The 18,607-nt window shown below is 45.8% G+C and overlaps 1 protein-coding gene across 1 annotated transcript in view; it reads left to right on the plus strand.

Annotated features, from left to right (window-relative positions):
- The window catches only part of LOC149360321 (sodium-coupled monocarboxylate transporter 1-like), a 48,348-nt gene extending 34,459 nt beyond the window's left edge, over positions 1–13,889 (plus strand). The window contains exons 11-15 of the mRNA XM_089569239.1: positions 3,340–3,426; positions 4,310–4,482; positions 8,058–8,161; positions 13,628–13,728; positions 13,797–13,889. Coding sequence (XP_089425365.1) covers positions 3,340–3,426; positions 4,310–4,482; positions 8,058–8,161; positions 13,628–13,728; positions 13,797–13,889 — 558 coding nt within the window. The remainder of the gene's footprint in view (positions 1–3,339; positions 3,427–4,309; positions 4,483–8,057; positions 8,162–13,627; positions 13,729–13,796) is intronic.
- The last annotated feature ends 4,718 nt before the right edge of the window (positions 13,890–18,607 follow it).

The following is an 18,607-nucleotide window of genomic DNA, read 5'->3' on the forward strand; positions in this document are numbered from 1 at the left end:
CCTCCCATTGGCTACAGCTGAAGCGACGCTCCTCCGAACTAACCCGAGGTTACCCGAGTTCTTCCGAAGCTTCACACAAGATTCTCGGTTGGGTTTCAACCTGTTTAGTATTGCTTTCGCACTAAAACATGTCTCCTTCTTTCCAAAAGCTGTTAATATGTCGGAACAAATTTCTGAATGAAGGGTGTCCAGCAGAGAGCTGTGTCGGGTTGCTGTGCCCACCAGTGATGTTCCATTCGAGGCATTTTTTTTACTTTATCAAAGAGTTTTACAACAAAATCATGGCGAAAAGTTTACTTGGTTCTAGAGAATTTCAATAGCCGAATTTGTCTCTTTTTTTTTCAAATTGCCAGAGTCTTGAAGCTGCTGCAAAGAAGAGCCATTTCAAGACCCACTGAGGAGATTAAAGGTTCTGGCATGAAATGTCAAAGGTGCTCACGCACTGGAATTCTCCGCAGTCCCGCCACAAGTGAAACGTTGTTGCGAAGTACGGGACTCGCAGTCAAACGAAAAAATAAGGATGCCGACAATTGATTGCTGTGGACCATTATTCGGATCTTAGCTACTTTATGAGCACATCGCAGAAAGGAGCGCATTAATGCGTACTTACGAACAAAGTCTTTTCGCCAAAGAGTCTCTTCTTAACTATTGCCCAACGTTGAGATGCTCTGAACATTCATGCTCTTTCTATGATATCCGCGCTTGAAGGGAAGAAAACTTATAGTTGACGGAATAGCAATGCATTTTTAATATGCCGTTGTGCACAAGAAATTCAGTCTCCAGGCAGAAAAATCAATAAATAGTGACCGTTATTTACATCGACTACACCAACATGAAAACTGCGAAAGCATACAAATTTTTCGCTCCCAGGCGAGTGCCATTGAACTAGAAGCAATATGAACTGATGAGGCCTAAGAATTGATACGCTTCCAACCTGCTGAGGTTCACACTCTGAGCTATGAGCACTGTACACTGAGCATCATGGTCGGTTTAGAAAGACAAGACTAAACTGTACGGCGCCAAAACCGTACACTTAAGGTCTGTCATCACGCTCCAGTGGTCTAGTGAAGTTTTCTCCTCCGTCAACGTATGTCGCATGAACGTCGGCTGTTTCAACTGCAGTATGCCGTAACTATCATCAAAGACACCTCATAAACAATCCGCCGCTTAGAGAGGTTCAGCCTTATGCCGAAGTTACGCTTTTAACTGCAAACCCAAAGAACCTGAAGTATCTTTACCTTTATGTATGCAGTCAACGTCACTGAACGATGAGCACAATTTAAAACAGATTTAAAGGAGAGTTGACTGCCCTCCACAAAAAGTGGCTTTGAAAAAGTAGCATATATCAAAACTGGTCTCTCCAGAAGCTCCTCACAAGCCTTCTCTATAATATAAAAGTAGCAAAAAAACGCTTCTTACACACGCATCTTAATCCATAAGTCCCAGAAGAAGGGCTGTGATGAGGAAGTAAAACAAATAGGATATGATATGATTTTATATGATATGATTTATTTCCGTCAAAGCGGTAGGGGCTTGAACAAAAGTGAAAAATAGTTCACTTGACGAGGTTCAAGCCCCTCTTTACAAGGCATACAACGGTTGCGCAACGTAGTGATTAATTTTCCGGACACACTTTACAAACAAAAAAAAATGAATGTGCAAAGCCACTGCACGAACTGAAGCAAAATAACAAAATAAGAATATTGCATTTTCATGTCGGAAGATAGCAAAGGCACAATACATATATAAAGAGCAGGAAAAAAAATACATCATCATTATACAATTTTTAGTGAAGGTACCATCTCTATTATGACGAAAAAAAAGTCTTCAAGATTGACATGCTAATATTTTCTAAATGGATGTTATGACTGTGAAGATAGTTAAGTAACGATGGAAGGGAATACTCTAACATTTGACGGCTAAAATTTGTACGCAAAAATGTCGGAAGATAGCAAAGGCACAATACATATATAAAGAGCAGGAAAAAAAATACATCATCATTATACAATTTTTAGTGAAGGTACCATCTCTATTATGACGAAAAAAAAGTCTTCAACATTGACATGCTAATATTTTCTAAATGGATGTTATGACTGTGAAGATAGTTAAGTAACGATGGAAGGGAATACTCTAACATTTGACGGCTAAAATTTGTACGCAAAAAAGGAACCTTCCAAATTTCTGGAGACCGAGACGTCAACCTGCCTTCTCTTAATTTTAAGTTTGCTATGGACGGAATAAGAGCCTCCTCGCTATGAAGATCTTGCTTATATCTTCTGGCCAAGGTGAAATAATAAAGGCTATGTATGGAAAGTATTTGGAATTTCGTGAAAAGGCTTCTGGTTTGTGTATTTGCCTCCACACCTGCGATTAGTCGAACGGCTTTCTTTTGTAGAATTTGAATTTGATTTAAGTTTGTAAATGTAGTGTTACCCCAAACAAGAAAACAGTAGTTCACATTAGACATAAATAACGCATTAAACATATGAAGTTTAACAGCAGGAGGTAAGAAATTTTTGAATTTAGCTAGTATACCCACAGTCCTTGAAATTCGAGAAACGACGTTATTTACATGCACATCCCAGAGCATATGTTTATGAAAATATACACCAAGAGTTTTAACTGTATCAACAAGTTCTATTGCTGTGGGACCAATAGATAAATTGATACTTTTTGTAAATGTAGACTGTCTTGGGGTGAAAATTACTGCCTTTGTTTTTTTCCCATTTAGTTGTAATGAATTTAACGTGCTCCATAAACTTAAGGATGTAACGGTTGAAACCATACAGCAACTCAGACTTAAAAATTTGAGTTTGACGATAGGTGGAATGTATCCGGCGTAGAATGGAGGTTCAGGTATTTCAGGAGGTTCAGGTAATGGAGGTTCAGAAATTTGGGAGGGCGAATGAGATTAAGAAGTCTGCGGCGACAGGGTGGCCGCAGCTGGCACAGGACAAGGTTAATTGGAGTGATATGGGAGAGGCCTTTGCTCTTCAGTGGGCGTAGTGAGGCTCACCAATAGGTACAAAGCACAGCTTTAATCTGCACGACCATTCTGTCCAGCAAGGCGCAGCCGGACAAGGTATTACCCCATGAAGTGGTGTGTGCACCTTACAGGATAATATCCTCCTCGTGCCTGTGGTGTTTAGATGTCAGCAGTTTAGATGTCAGAGGTTTCGTTGAAACCGTCTTCTCAGGCAGACTGTAAAATGCCGCGATCAGTGTTTCCCGCTGATAAAAGCTATAAGTGGTCGTAAGGACCCTAATTAACAGTGATGACCGAGCCTGCTTGCTGCTTGCTGCTGCCGAAAAAAGCATAGTAATTGCTTTTTTCAACAGATATTTATGATGGTCAACGCGGGACTGACTGGACCATTCGTGGGTTTGTGCCTCCTTGCAGTGCTGTTTCCATTCGTCCACTCAAAGGCTAGTGCGCTTTCTTTGTTATGCGGTTGTTTGTGGCACCACCCAATAGATGCACATAACGGAAGGCGAGGAAAATGAGAATATCTTTCCTTCCGAAGCATTCTGCATAGGGAAGTGGCGCGTGGACAGAGGCGATGTCACTTTACACACGCAGTCCGCTGCACACGCGCAGACACGCACGCGCGCCCACACACGCACACGCACGCACACAACACACACACACACACGCACACACACACACACACACACACACACAACACACAACCCGCCGTGGTGGCTCAGTGGTTATGGTGCTCGGCTGCTGACCGTAAAGACGCGGGTTCGACCCCGGCCGCGGTGGTCGAATTTCTATGGGGGCGAAATTCTAGAGGCCGTGCACTGTGCGGTGTCAGTGCACGTTAAAGAACCCCAGGTGGTCGAAATTTCCGGAGCCCTTCACTACGGCGTCTCTCAGCCTGAGTCACTTTGGGACGTTAAACCCCACAAACTAAACTACATTAAACTACAATAAACTAAACTAAACTACATCAAACTAAGTTACACTCAACTAAACTACGCTACACTAAACTAAAAACACAGACATGCACACGCATGCACGCACGTACACACACACACACACACACACACACACACACACACACACACACACACACACACACACACACACACACACAAACACACACGAGTCGTGAAATTTTATTCACATCGAACATGCGAATAAGAAAACAATGAAGGTAGCATAATTCAGACATAAAAAGCGTCGCAGGTTTCCAGATGGTTATTAAATGCGACGTAGTCAATAATGCCTTCCATATAATACGAAAACCTTATTCTGAGTGTCGCAAGTCCGCCAAGAGTGTGTGATAAGTGCTGCCCATTGCAGGGTGCTGGCCTGGCGACACTTGTCACGGTCATCTATCAGCTGTGCCACATGGTGATGATGATGCGAACCGGTAGGAAACCTCCACGAATGCCGGTGTCACTCGACTACTGCCCCGGAAACAGGAGTACGACTGCATCAGCACAGAGCACAAAGGGTTTCTCACCGCCTCCGCCGTAAGATCGTTGCGCCTAGCAATATTCTCATAAGGGAAGTTTCATAAACCAGCAAAGCAAGAAACTTCTCGCTCTTAAGAATATGAGGCAATCGAAAAGTACCATTTCATAAGTAAAATATCAGGTATTCCTAAGCTGCAGACTGACTTAGTACATGAAGTGAGGGTAGGGAACTATCAGTAGGAAGAATATATTAGATTTAACGCCGCAATGAGCGTGTAATAATATTCGACTCACATGAAGGAGGCGTGCAACTTGAAAACGATACCGCATGAATTTTTCAGCTGTGAAAAACTTGCTAGCCATTACACCTGCAGTAACGCAGAGTAAAGCTAGTCGGTCCAGGCTGGGCTTTTTGAATTTTTGCGTTCCTTTTTAATAATGGAATTGAGTGAGCGAGTTGGTTTTCCATTTTGACAGTGAAAGCGCTCGAAAAGACAAGGACGACAGAAAGCGCTTTATATGTATCTCCTTTTCTGTCGTCCTTATCTTTTTGAGCGCTTTCACCGTCAAAATCTTCATTTTCAGTCCTGTAGCCACGCATCAGTGTGTGACGATTATTTCTGTTTCGGCAGAGATACAACGAGTGAGTTATGGTGCGTCTAATGTGTTAGTGCGGACATGGACATCTTGTCGTGGAGTGGGTTTGCGGGTAATGTCCCGAGAGCGTTCATCCTCTGTTCCACCCACGCACTCTTTTGGCTCTGGCCTCCCGAACACGTACAGCGTTCAGATCAGAGCAGGACGCTCGGCTGCATCCATGACCTTCCATTAACTAGACTGATGTCCCACGGCACCACTGGAGGCTGTATCCTGACTGCTTTGAATATTGCGCATGCGCAAAAGATGCCGTGGCATGAAGTCATTGAAGATTGTTTTTGTGAGAGGCGTCTAAAGGATTTTTTGTGTGGCTTGTTGCGACAACTGTGCTAAACCTGATTACGAAGTTTCGCAAGGTCCGAGGCACGTGCATGTGCACGAAGGGGTCACGCGACCACGGATGATAGATTTTCGCTATTGCCTATTTACGGAGAGGGGGGGGGGGGGGGGCAGAAACCTGGGTTTTAACATCTCGCGATGTGAAACAAAGTCCGAAGTTAATACCCTCTGCGGATACGTTTCCACAGTGGGGAACATGTTGGAGCAGGTCCGGACTTTCCGATTCCCAGCGATGTTCGACCACGCTTAGGCCGGAAACCTTAATTTTAACGGTTAGCCCTCTGAAACAAGTGTCGATGGCGTCAAAGAGCCTGGGGTGATCCCTGGTCTAGTGAATAGGGGCGAATACCATTGAGTGCCTGCTAGTCACCATCCAATCGTTCTAAAGCAGTTAAATGAGTTAACGGCATAAACGTGTTTCGGTTTGGTTTGGTTTATGGGGTTTAACGTCCCAAAGCAACTCAGGCTATGAGAGACGCCGTAGTGAAGGGCTCCGGAAATTTCGACCACCTGGGGTTCTTTAACGTGCACTGACATCGCACAGTACACGGGCCTCTAGAATTTCTCCTCCAAAGAAATTCTAGCCGCCGCGGCCGGGATCGAACCCGCGTCTTTTGGGTCAGCAGCCGAGCACCATAACCACTGAGCCACCGCGGCGGCCTAAACGTGTTTCCTCATGACTGCCAGAATTAGTCACTCTGGTGTAGCACTTGGCCATTGCCTCAAGCGAGAATCTTTCATTGAAGCTGAGTTGATCCAAGCACATAGGAGACTGAGCAACTGATCAAGGTGGGGTGTCCGGCCAGCGACTCAGAGGAATGCTAATAGTCTCAAGATCCGAAGGAGCCTCATCTGGAAACTGCAACTAGACGAGTTATATGTTTACAAGCGAGGCTGCCTGGGATAGGAGCTCCCAGGCGTTAACTGGATTCAATAAGGCTTAGCCAGGTTACCTCTGACGAGACATACGCTATGCTAAAGGGCGGGTACGCATTCTGTTGTTTAAGCTAAACAAGGGACAAGAGATCATAATGCCGAGTTCTTCGCTGTTAAAGATATTGATGGCAGCATTGACTAATTCTTCACAACTAATCGGAAGATGGCGGTCATCGTGATCACTCTTAATTTTTTTGGAAATTGATGCTGCTGCAGGCATACACACTGGCATGCAGTCTCAATAACGAGATGGCTGATAGGTTCTATGAAAATTCTGAATACAGATAGAAAAGAAGTAAAAACGTTCTGTACTGCAGTATAGGTGGCATGTAGCCACGTAGCTGGGACGACAGGCACGAACCTAGACGACAGACAATTAAGCTGGCGCGAAAATCAGCCCGTTCATTGCTACGGAATAGCGCGCAACGACGATAGGCAAGAAAGGAGAGGACACAAAGCGCAACCAGCGCTTTGTTACCCAACTAGCCGATTTAGCAGTTCTAGCACCATTCAACCCGTTTATTGGGCGAACGTAAGCCCTCAAGCAGAAAGAGACTCGGTGGCGGCCATGGCAGGAAGTTCTCTCGGCGTCTTCAGAATAAGATTTTACAACCTTCGTAAAAGATGTACGCCCCAAGGGGTTTGCTTCTGGTCATTGCAGCAGAGTTCGTTTTGTCTTGTCAATGGTCACATTCACTCGAAGTTAAGAGGGACTCCTGTCCTCACTGTTCACGAGCTGAGGACGCCTAGCAATACTAAGGGCCCCACTATACGGCTTTGAAGCAATCCCTTTGGACCGTATAGTTTTGAAAAAGTCTGTACATGGCTCCTCGCCGTGTTCAGTTCGAAAAAGACAATGAACTTTCGAGATAAGGCACCGAAATCACTGACAATCATGTAGATCATTGCAGAAACCTCCCCGTTTGGTGATAAGAGCGCTCTGGCCTCACCTCGCGTTCGAAACAACTGGGCTAGGCCGCGTGCCAGTGGCCATAGAAGATAACATGAAAAATCAACTAAGAAAAGAAGGCTAGCTGGGCAAGTGACATGGATTCATTTAGAGAGAAACAAGCGAGTTCTAACGGTATAAAAATACGGCACGCACAACAAAGCGACTTGTGGCGCGACGTGTTGCGCGACGTGTTGGAAGAATGTTGTCATGTATTTTTATTTAGTGTCACACAGAACGCTGTTATTTAAGCGTTTCATGTAGCACTAATTTTGTAGTTGACAAACACTTCCCTTCCAGTGTCTTGTGTCTCAGTAATGCAGGATAATGTCGTTCTCCTGTCTATGATGACAAATTGTCAAGCAATGTGGCGAAGAAGTATGCCGCCACAACTATCCGTCTGTCACTGGACGTCAATGTTTGAGGGCATCCAAGCATGCCCATGCCAATCAGATGGGAATGACTTACTGGGAGTTTAGAGGACTGTAGGAATCCCCTTCGTCCAGCTGCCGACGTTTCTAACCCCTGGTAATCTCGACAGTCTTCAGGCAATGTGCGTTGTCAGCAGACGTAAACGAGACAAGTTCTCATAAATTCTGCAAACTGGGCGCGTGAAATTGACGTTTATCGCGGGTCGTTCGGCGCGAGAAGCTGGTAAAACGTCGTCTCTGTGGTTCGCAACGACAACAAGAAGGGTGGTGTTCACTTTATTGAACCAGCGTTGTTGAAGCTACTGTTTTCTCCATTTCAGATCACACGAGTCCTTCTTTCTCTTCCGCCTGTCGTACCTATGGAGCAGCGTATTTGCCACCATCGCAACTGTTGTGATCGGCGTTCTCCTCAGCGCTCTCACGGGTACCACAAATATTTCCATTTTAGGTTTTTCCGCCGCTTTGTTATTTAGCTTTCGCAGTGTAAAAGCCGAATTTAAGCTTCCTTATCCTCCTTTTCTTGTCTTCTTTAGAAAATGGGACCAGCGAAAAATTTGTTTTGGGACCGAGAAGTTTTAGCGATACCTTTAGAAACCCCAAGGGGCCAAAATGCGTTGTCGATCATAAAATTCGCTCATTGGATGGAGGGAAGTGACGTTATCAGACCGCAAATAACGTTACTTCCGGTAAAGGCATCAGCAGCTGCAAATGCTATCAAAGTGCCAGAACACAGTGAAATTAGACGTAGCTGGGATTTTTTTTTTTTGGACTACGCAGATCTGCTTTTTCCGTAATTGAGAACGTTCCAAGCTACATTATAATAGAGGGCAACCAACCTTGCTTGCTCTGAGCGTTCCGCAAAGCTCACTGTGTCGGAAAACGTGCCATTTAGTTTGTTTGTTTTTTGCTTGCGGTATGCCTGTATCTGAAATATGCCCATGAAGATACAAGCAGATGAGAATTGCAAGTGAAATAATGAAACTTGTTCTTTGAGCCTAAAATCATTTTAGTCCTCGTAACGCAAATGCTAACATTTAGTCGGCGTGGTTAAACTGAAAGTTCCGTCCACCATCACGTTATAACATTCAGATAAGCATTTCTCTTCATTTCATTTGACCAATAGCCATATTCGGCGCTGCAAAATTAACTCACAATATGAAGCCAAGTACTCCATCCCACACATCAGTGTGTTATTAATTTGTCTTCTAGTTAAAACTTGGCGGCTTGCCTCATAAAACCTTATCACACCAAAGAGTTAAGCCAGAAGATGAAGGCTCGGGTTAATGATTTTAAGCTGTCGAAACAGCACTGCGGGCAGCGCACAGGCTCAAGCAGAGGATATCGGAATATTTTTGTTTTCTCGAACTTTTTTCCTTCCGCTTTCGCATTTCGCCCGAATAAAAATTTGCTATTTCCTTTTTCCAATACATTTCGCTGTATCTGCGACAGATGGTACCATACACTTTACAGGCAAGGCCTAAATGTCAATGATGCTGAGCTCAAAGGCTGAAGTTCACCTTGTATACGAAAGCATGATTGGGTTTATGTCCTGTCCACGTATGTGGTCAGCGTGCCTGAAAGGGATATTTCGAAAAAGAACGCCTTGTTTGGTAGCGCGTTGTTTGGTACAATCATTAACATGAGAGAACCATCTGTAGTCAAAGAGAGCCATGTCACAAGTTGCTTTTTTTCTGTTTTTTTTTTCGCCTTCTCTGAAGGCCTCGGGTCCGCGAGCCTTGGTCTCACACGACGAGTGCCACACCCATTGTCAGCATAAAAGATTTCGGCTTAATCCGAACCAAACCAACGCTTCCCAAGGAGCACAACATAGAACGTAGCGACGAAGGGCCCAACCGAAGTTTTATTGACGTCTTCATACCTTTGCAGCGGTCCCTCTGCGCGTAGAATAGTCTCGCATTACTTGCTTTTGTACTGCACATTCAGTCTTGAGACGCGGGCAGTCTTTCGACGAGCAGTCGTGAGGGCCATGGCAGCTGGCGCGCTTCAAGGAAGTTCCTCGGCGAATGTCGCCGCTGTGTGGCTCGGAGCATCTCGGGCACACGAGGGAGTTGTTACAGACGCTGCCCACGTGACCGATCCTCATGCATCTCCTGCACTGTAGCGGCTTCGGGACGAAAGGTCGAACAGGTTGTCGAAAGTGCCCAACCTTCACGTAGGCTGGTGTAGTCACCCGTGAGTCAGCTTGATGCATTCAGACCTGCCGAGGCGAAGACATGGATTACTAAACTTTGTCGGTCACCGGCTTGATTAGCATGGACAGGTCGGCGTGACAGATGGCGATGTCGACGTAGTGCAGCTGTCTTGGAGGATAATGGGCGTACGCTGATATTGTCAACTTTGGTGATGCCTGTCAAACTTTCTAGAGCTAGCGGTCCGCTCTTTGCCATCAGTGACAATTACGTTTTTATAGGGGTTTATTCTCACGTCTTTGATCTTTCTCGATACGAGGCTTTCCAGATATATAAAGGTGGCTTGCCTGTTCAGGAGGTTCGGGTTGTCGCATTGTTACTGTGGTACAACCAAGCATATTAACTTGAATGCCCTGATGATTTGCTGTAATGTATATTTTTGTGAGTCCATAGTCGCACCCTTAAATAATACGCTTGATCTGGCCTCAGCATGACAGATCGTATGGAAAGCGGTTGTGTATGAGAGTTTCTGATGCTTAGGGGTTTTAATTGGGGAGATAAATACGTTCTCCCCGTTTAACCGCGGCTGACCCAGCTCAAAACCACCGGACCCCACCCCGTGGTCGCATACGCTACCGAGCGCACGCCGACCACGGCGGGCCTTGCTCTGAGAGAACAAAGGAACGACACACTGGCTGACGCAAAGAAGGCATTTATTGCTACAACAACAATAACGCCAGCTAGCAACAAAATACGCTAAGGAACCGAGGACGTCCGATTCACCAGCAAGGTTACGAGCGAACGTTCGCCCACGTTAAGGCAAGGGGAGAAACTCCGAGGGCTACGGGACGAGCTGACGGGAACATGTTACCACCACGAAGTCGCCCGCCGGCGGAGAGCGGAGCCCTGCGCGTGAAAGTCAGCGCGCTTCCTCGGTGCCGAGCACAAGAGGGCCGTCTCTCCCGGTGGCTACCTCCAACGCCAAACTGAAGGCGTTGAGAGTGGTAAACTCCTATCAGGAGTTGCGAGAGGCCCACCTCGTGAACCAATATACGCGGCTATCGCAGACGGTTCCTGGGCGCCGCCTGCTAAACCGCTTACACGCCCAAAACACATGCATACCAGAGGGGACGGAGAACATCCCGGTGCTGTGGCGCCGCATGCTCTGGGTCGCTCCACTCCCGCGTAACATGAACATGGCTTCACATGAAGGCAGACGACAAGCGCGGGTTCGCACGCTTGAGAGGCAATATGGATATAAAGAGGGCGTCTACTACGTGGACATCACAGGGCCGTCGTCCACCGGATTCTTCACGGCTGCCGTAGTCCACCGAGGAATGAATGTTGATGGGCTATCTTTTCGGGCCCCAAATTCAACACGAGCGGAGGAAGTCGCAATAGCTCTCGCTGCCGCCGATCCAAAATCGAGAACGGTTATCACAGACTACCGCCGGGCCTGTGAACATTATCTTGCAGGCGAAATATCCCCTCTTGCCTCCCAAATTCTAAGACGCACTCCCGCCGATTCAACTCGCACAAAAGTGATCTGGGCTCCTGGCCACCAGGGTCTACGAGGCAATGAGGCCGCTGATGCGGCTGCCCGAGCGCTCACACACCGGGCTCCTCATCCTAGCCCTCCTGGCTCAGAAGCTCATAAAGCGCTTCTGCGGTTCCGCGAAATCCTAATTCATTATTGCGACAGTCACCGTCTCTACCCGGCACCTGCCAAGGGGCTGATTAATGCGGAGGAGCGAACTCTGCGGCGCCTGCAGACAGGAACTCTTCTCTGTCCTGCCATAGCAAAACACTTCGATCCGAACACAGATGGGCGCTGCCTGCACTGTGGAGAGATCTGCGATATATTTCACATGGTGTGGGCATGTACTCAGAATCCCCACCTTCCCCCTTCCCCCACCCCCACCCGAGAGGCATGGGAGACTGTCCTCCTCAACTGCTCCACACTGGAGTCTCAAAGGGCTCTAGTAAAGCGGGCGCGAGATGGGGCCTCGTCGTGCGGTGTGCCGGACTAAAGATACCGACCATGCAGCAGGGTTTTTTGACCCTCACACTCTCTTTGAATATTACAGTTTTTCACCACCACCACCACCCCCGCGCGCGCGCAGCAAACACGCCATCCGTGGCGCTCGTGGCGCTGCGATGCCAGCGCCCTCCCCTGATAGTTAAAGTAACACAACTAAGAAGGGTGCATTGCGGGTAAGTGAACCACTGAGGATGAGTTGAGGGTGCACTGCGGGGAAGAGAACCACAGGGGACGAGTCGCGTCCCCACAATGCCTCCATAATAGTTTTCATATATGCGTTTAACAGTCTTTCTTTGAGAAACCAATTGCCTATTGCAATCAATAGCTGATAGGTGCGAGTTTATTCGGCTTTCTTGATGCCTGGATAAACTATTCAAACTCAAAAGTTGCTTCGCACAGAAATGGTGAGGGGCGCCTCTAATGGGTAATTGGTGCTTTGGTTAATGTCACATGGCAAAGCTGCTTGTGTGAGCGGCAAAATCTGGAACTTCTTTGTTTGATCTTTTTGTTGGCTCTTGAGAGGTTCTAACTGCTACCGGAATACGTGCTACAGCTCTGCCGCATAGAAAGTGTAGCGAGCGAGCGTTGTCTCCAATAAAACACATGCCGATCTGAAGGAAAAAGAAAGATAAGAATTCGATTTTTTTTACAGGAAAAAGAGGAATAGAATTGGAAATGTTACTGGCTTGCTTTTTTATTGTACTATCTTGTCTTGCCAACAGCCTGTAATAGTTGAGGAAATAGTGGTAATCTTGCACATCCTGCAATGTCGTAGTCTGGGCTATCAGTTTCAGTTATGAAATGTGTACACCAAGTATTTCGAATTAGAATTAGCGCACGTTGGCTAATGGTGAAAGCAGAAGCATAACTCCCAAAATCATTCTTGCGCCTCTCCAGTAATCGTGCATAGTGATGTACTACTTAGCAGTCCATTCACCCTCGTTCTAATTCTTAACTTCGTCAAGTCGAAGCAATCTGTCCGCAACACAAATAACATGGTACTCATACGATGTATATCTTCCTTGCCAAATAGGCATGCGAAGCATTGCTGTGCAGATCAATCATCGGCCGTGGCAAGTGCTCACGAAAGAAAGTGCTACCAGCGGCCAATGAGTACGGATATGTACGACATCGGCAAATTATCGCATTGACAACAGCTTGCACTAGTTCAACCGTGTGCTGAGTACAAGGGCTGATATGGCTGAAGGAGTCGTCCGCCTCTGCGACTACAATGCCTATGAGGTCAACTAAGCTCAGCTTTCAATTAATGACATAGCCCTGGTCTTTCTATCGGACAAGTCCTGACTTTCAGTCTACAAATAGGTGTTTTCCACAAGGGGACACAGCAAAAATGGTTTTGCGATTGAAAATGACTGGTTGCCCAATACTTGAGAAGCATATGGTGCTTCGCTGTTGGTAGTAAGATTGTAAGTTGCTTAACGCATTGCTTTCGTTTCTTTTCTTAAAACCCATGACACCACCAGGGTGAACTTATGCCTCCGTAGAGAAAGCGTGAAAATGAAGGCAAGTTTGGACATTGCAGCAGCTTTTGCTTATGATCCGACCTTCTGGCGTACGAATAAATAGCAGGCAGGCACTGATATGAGTAGGTAGATGCCTTCAAAGAATGCAGCATGCCTAAAGTACATTCAAGGTTCTAAAATCAAGCGGTTAAAATATAACCGCTTTGTTCTTGTAGGCGAAATGACGAAGAATACTGAACAACCAGAATTATCCAGCGACCTTATCACCCGCATATGGAGAAGGCAACGACAACCTTGTACAGAAAAGAAACACGAGGTAAGTTGTCTAGGAAGAGAAGTATTAACCGAAAGGAGTAATAAAATAAATGACGTTTTATGTTACAGAACGTGAACGCAGAAAACCTCAAGAAGACAACGCAGGAGCCACATGATGATTATGAAAACCTCCTCGCACACATGAGAGAAACTGATATTTAATTTTAAAAAAAACGCAGTTGCGACTACAGCCTTAAAATGTATAATAAAGTTCGTTTTAAGAAGTACAGTGACATGTGCACTCGCTGTGTGCAAGAGTAGCACGAGTTCCCCCATTTCGTACTTTAGACAGAAAAAACATTAATTCAATCTTAAAAGGCTGAAATAAAGAGGCTGCGAGTTTCCGTGACAGTATTATTGATTCAGAGCAGAGAAATCAGACGTTATTATCATGAATCTTCCGCTTTGGTGGTCTACTTGTTTGAGCACCCGCGTCTATGCAGGAGGAGCAGGAAGGCGCGGTGTTCGATACCCATTTCCATCGGGTCGCCATTGCCTTTCTAATGAGTGCAAGCACTACCGTGGCCAAGCGCTCGCCTTTCTCTGTAGTGAAAGGCTCACGATAAAAGGTATCTGAGCAAACCATTGTGTAGACAGAAACACGTAATCAACTCCCCTGTTTGGCCAAGCTACCCTTCAGGTATTATAAATTCAAATTACCGTTAGGTCCACAAACATATTGCTGTTTAGCGACTGTAGTATAGTTTACAAGAATAATGAACGATATGATTCGCCAGCCTTTTTCTGTTCACACGCATTGAAGGATTCTGCTTTTTACATCACCTTGCAATGCGTGCCAGTCAAGAATGAATAAAACTTACCGATGTTTGGCTTCATCACGTTGTGCTGCCGGATGAAGACCGTCAGTAGGTTATAAATTAATACGAAGAGCAAAGAGCAATACGAAGAGCATTCAACCGCCCAAAAAAGGCACATCATATTCCCATGACATTAAGTTCGTTAAAGAAACGAATCCATGTGCACCTAGGTGTAGTAGCTGGCACGGACCAGGAGAATGGGCAAAGAACATAAGCCGCAAAGCAAGAAAGAGCTGGAATGCATTCGGCAGGCACTGTTCAGTTACAAGCAGGAACCTAGAGATACTAGTCAATAAGGCAAAAGTAGGCAACAGTCATATCTTGGCAGGGATAGCCTACGAGGCCTTAGCCTGAAAAGCAGAGAAAAAAAATTTGCTCGGCCTTAGCTAAGGTTAAGCCTGGATATCTCGAAGCGAAAAGCTGCGGTGATGCTTATGGTTTATAGCTTATGGTTATGCTTTAGGATTTATCCTATGGATATGCTTACGGTTTAGCGTATGGTTATGCTTTATGATTTAGCCTATGGATATGCTCATGGTTTAACTTATGGATATGCTTATGGTTTAACTTATGATTATGCTTATGATTTAGCCTATGGTTATCAATGTTTGCCGCATGGCGGCACTTACCGGCTTCAAATCTCTCATGTGCCATAGTCTTTCACATGCATCACATGGGAAGCCAAAGGGATTGTTCACAAAGTCCGTCGTGAACGTTCTGGTCGCACTTACACTTTCTCCAAGTTTCAACACGTTGTCTGTGTAACGGTGAGCCTTTACCTCTTCTTCCGTCGTTGTGCCGTCACTCCGATGGCTGCTGGCACTGGCGGCCATAGAAGCCGCTTATCAGCATCTTGTCGCCATCGTTTAGCGGGACGCTCCTCTCGTTGCCCGGGTGTTTCACTAGCTCGTCTGGCTCTGGCCTTTTCATTCTTCCTTCGCAACTGCTCAGCAATTCCCGAACTTTCACCATCTTGGGTAGCCTCAGCTGACATGGCCGAAGGTCGCTGTTCAGCTTCCTTTCCACACCGTTTAGCGAGACATGCCCTCGTACTTCTGGCGTTTCAGACTTGGCTTTGCTGCGTCGTTTAGCGAGACGTTCTTCTCGTTGTTCATGTGTCTCGGACACTCGTTCTGCGCTCAGAATCTCATTGCTTACTGACAACTTGACCAACGTGCGCGGGGAGAGTGTCATGAACTTTGTTGTGGCTACACCGGACCCAACCTTAACCTTCTACAGTGCCGTGGAAACACATGATCATAGGCACCCAGGAGAGTACATAGCAGGTGAGGTTTCGAAAGTGAGGTAGCAGGTGAGGTTTCGAAGAAAGTTTTTGCCTTGCTTACAGACAACGCTAGTAATACGAAGGCTGCATGAGCGATCATAAAGCAGCAATATCCCACTATCACTTCGTTGGGTTGCTGCGCCCATGCACTAAACTTGCTTTTTTCAGATATGGTTAAGATGATGACTCTTCAAGAAGTTATTAAAAAGGCGAAATGTGTGATAAAGTATGTGAAGCCCTCTCATGTGGTATCTGCTCATTTCGCAAAGAAACAGCTACAGTGCTGCGATGGAAAGAAGACCCCTCTCAAACTACCTGCTGAAACGCACTGGGCAGGTGTTGTGATGTCACTCGAAAGCCTTCTGAAGAACGAAGAAGCTCTGTACAAAACAGTGATTACAACTTAACTGGGAGTAAGCAAGGAAATCAGGACAACAGCATTAGATGAAAACCATTTCTGGAGCGATTTGCAGAGCACTTTTCACATGCCGAGACCGATTGCTCGTGCAACTTCTCAAACCGAGACTGATAGCGCTCGCTTATCGGACCTTCACGAGATCTCACTCAGTGTATCAACAGAAGTGGACAAGGCCCTCCCTAATTCTACCCTGACGACAGGCCAGAAAGAAACTGTAGTGAAAACTCTCCGTGACAGACACGATTTCACCTTCCATCCAGCATGCAGCGGCAAATGTGCTTGATCCGAGGTACAGAGGACGCTCTCCAAGTTGAGAAGACGTGCAACACATCTTTGATTATACCACACAAGCTGCAGAGGGCCTCGATCTGAGCGTCGGAAAAGTGCTTCCAAATCTCTCCGAATACAGGGCCCGCTCAGGCGCCTGGTCCAGGCGCCTGATCCAGGACTACTCGGCGACGCCTCGCCATCCACATCGTGGCAAGGCCTTAGTGCTACCGAGCCTCGGACACCAATTGCATCTCACCTTCCACTGCGGCCTGAAAAAGGAACTCGTTAAGTTTCTGCAATGTCCGCACCAAGAACAGGAATAGGCTCAAAGGTCATAGAGTGCAGAAGCTCTGTTTCGTCGGCTCCAACCTCGAGCTTAAAAAGTGGGATTTGATAAGCGATGGTGAAAATGACTCCAGCAGCGATTCGGAGTAATCTGAACTTACAGCAAGTTTTGAACATATTTGTGTTATTCCTCTTATCCCGTTCTATAGTCAGTCCTTATGTACTCTCGTTGAATTTCTTTTTAGGGTTGAATATTTATCGCATTTTCTTCTTAAAACAACCTCGTGGCAATAAAGCAATGCCTTAACCAAAAATTTTCAATGAAATATGAAAAAATGAATATCATTCTTTGTATGTTGCGTTTCGGCATGCGTTTTTCTGAACTGATTGAACTGAGAGATGCGGTGACAATTGCTTCCCAGTTGAAACAATATCTTTTTTTTCAAATTAAAGCACGTAATACAGCACAATTCGTAATTCATGCCGCGAAAAGCACTTTTCGCATCTATAGTATCACCATGCTCGACAATCAGCAGCATAAAGCGTATTGTTGCCAATGCCGGATTGTAATCCCGCCTTCTTTCTCTTCTGGCAAGAGATAAAATTGATTGACGCATAAATAAGCGCCGCACAGCGACTAACATTTATCAGAATGTTACCCGAAGCTGAAGTAAAAATTCACTTCCAATATATTGCCATGCATACCCACGTTCCCGCATGTAAAAGGGGACAGTGCAAAACAGTATAGCTCAGCAGTGCTCACATGTGTCAGGTTGCCGCTCGCGATGAACCCAATGCAAAAGGGGCAGAACAGTAACACAGCAGACTGAAGCGTTGGAGTAATTTAGGCTCTTATAAAACGGTCTCGTAGCTAATTGCTAACAAAACTAACTACAATGGAGAATGACACGCCTTTTATGATTCTTTTCACACAACCATTTATCGCTGTTTTATTGTCGAGCTCATAAATTTTCAAGAGATTTCTGCTGATTGGCACCAGACAGTGCCTGTTTTTTTTTTCGATTTTCATGCGTTGTGAAAAAAAAAATAAAAAAGTTTTTCTTAAATTGTTTTTTTTTCGATCCCTGTCATCCCTACTTACCACGCAGCACGATTTTTATTTCGCGTGCCGTTATTTGGTAGTTCAAAATTATTCCACTCAGTACGCAAAACGATTAACTGCAGAGGAGCAAAGGGACTGAACGAAAGAAGATGCCAACATCAACTCTAGTTGCTCACAAAGCTAAAGGAATCTCACTCCAAGTGAGTTCATCGAACTGTATCTCGTCTTATGCGGTGCGCTTTCGGGGTCCTAGCCAACAAACCATACAAGGGCTTCCAGGAGAATTCCTTCTTGATAACTCCCGCAACAAATCATTCCTTCCCTTTTCCATCCACGAACCTGCCGGAAACAGCCAAGGGGCCCTCCGTGATCACTCATTTAACTGCATTTGTCGACATGCTGGATAGGATACAGATTGCTTCTTCGCAATGTTTCATGCTTGCATGCGCATCAAAACCATTTTCTTGCCAAGTAAACAAAATGAAGGCAGAGCCAATGGCTACTTTCCCTTAATAAGAAATTAGCACAGAAGATGCAGCATGCTACTTGAACTGTATAAGAAATTAAACCAAGGTAACTAACTCGATGGCGCATGTGTGCAGAAATGAAGCCCCACCTTAGATCCTTCTATTCAGACCATAGAGTTTCTTACTATTACTTAGAGGGAAAGCTGGCACCCCTTCTATGGGAGTTTGCATGGAGCCCCCTCAAGACCACTTCAGCCACCATGGGCGCTCTAAG

Source organism: Amblyomma mixtum, chromosome 2, assembly GCF_055824585.1.
Source record: "Amblyomma mixtum isolate Tamu chromosome 2, ASM5582458v1, whole genome shotgun sequence".
In the NCBI taxonomy this organism is placed as follows: Eukaryota; Metazoa; Arthropoda; class Arachnida; order Ixodida; family Ixodidae; genus Amblyomma; species Amblyomma mixtum.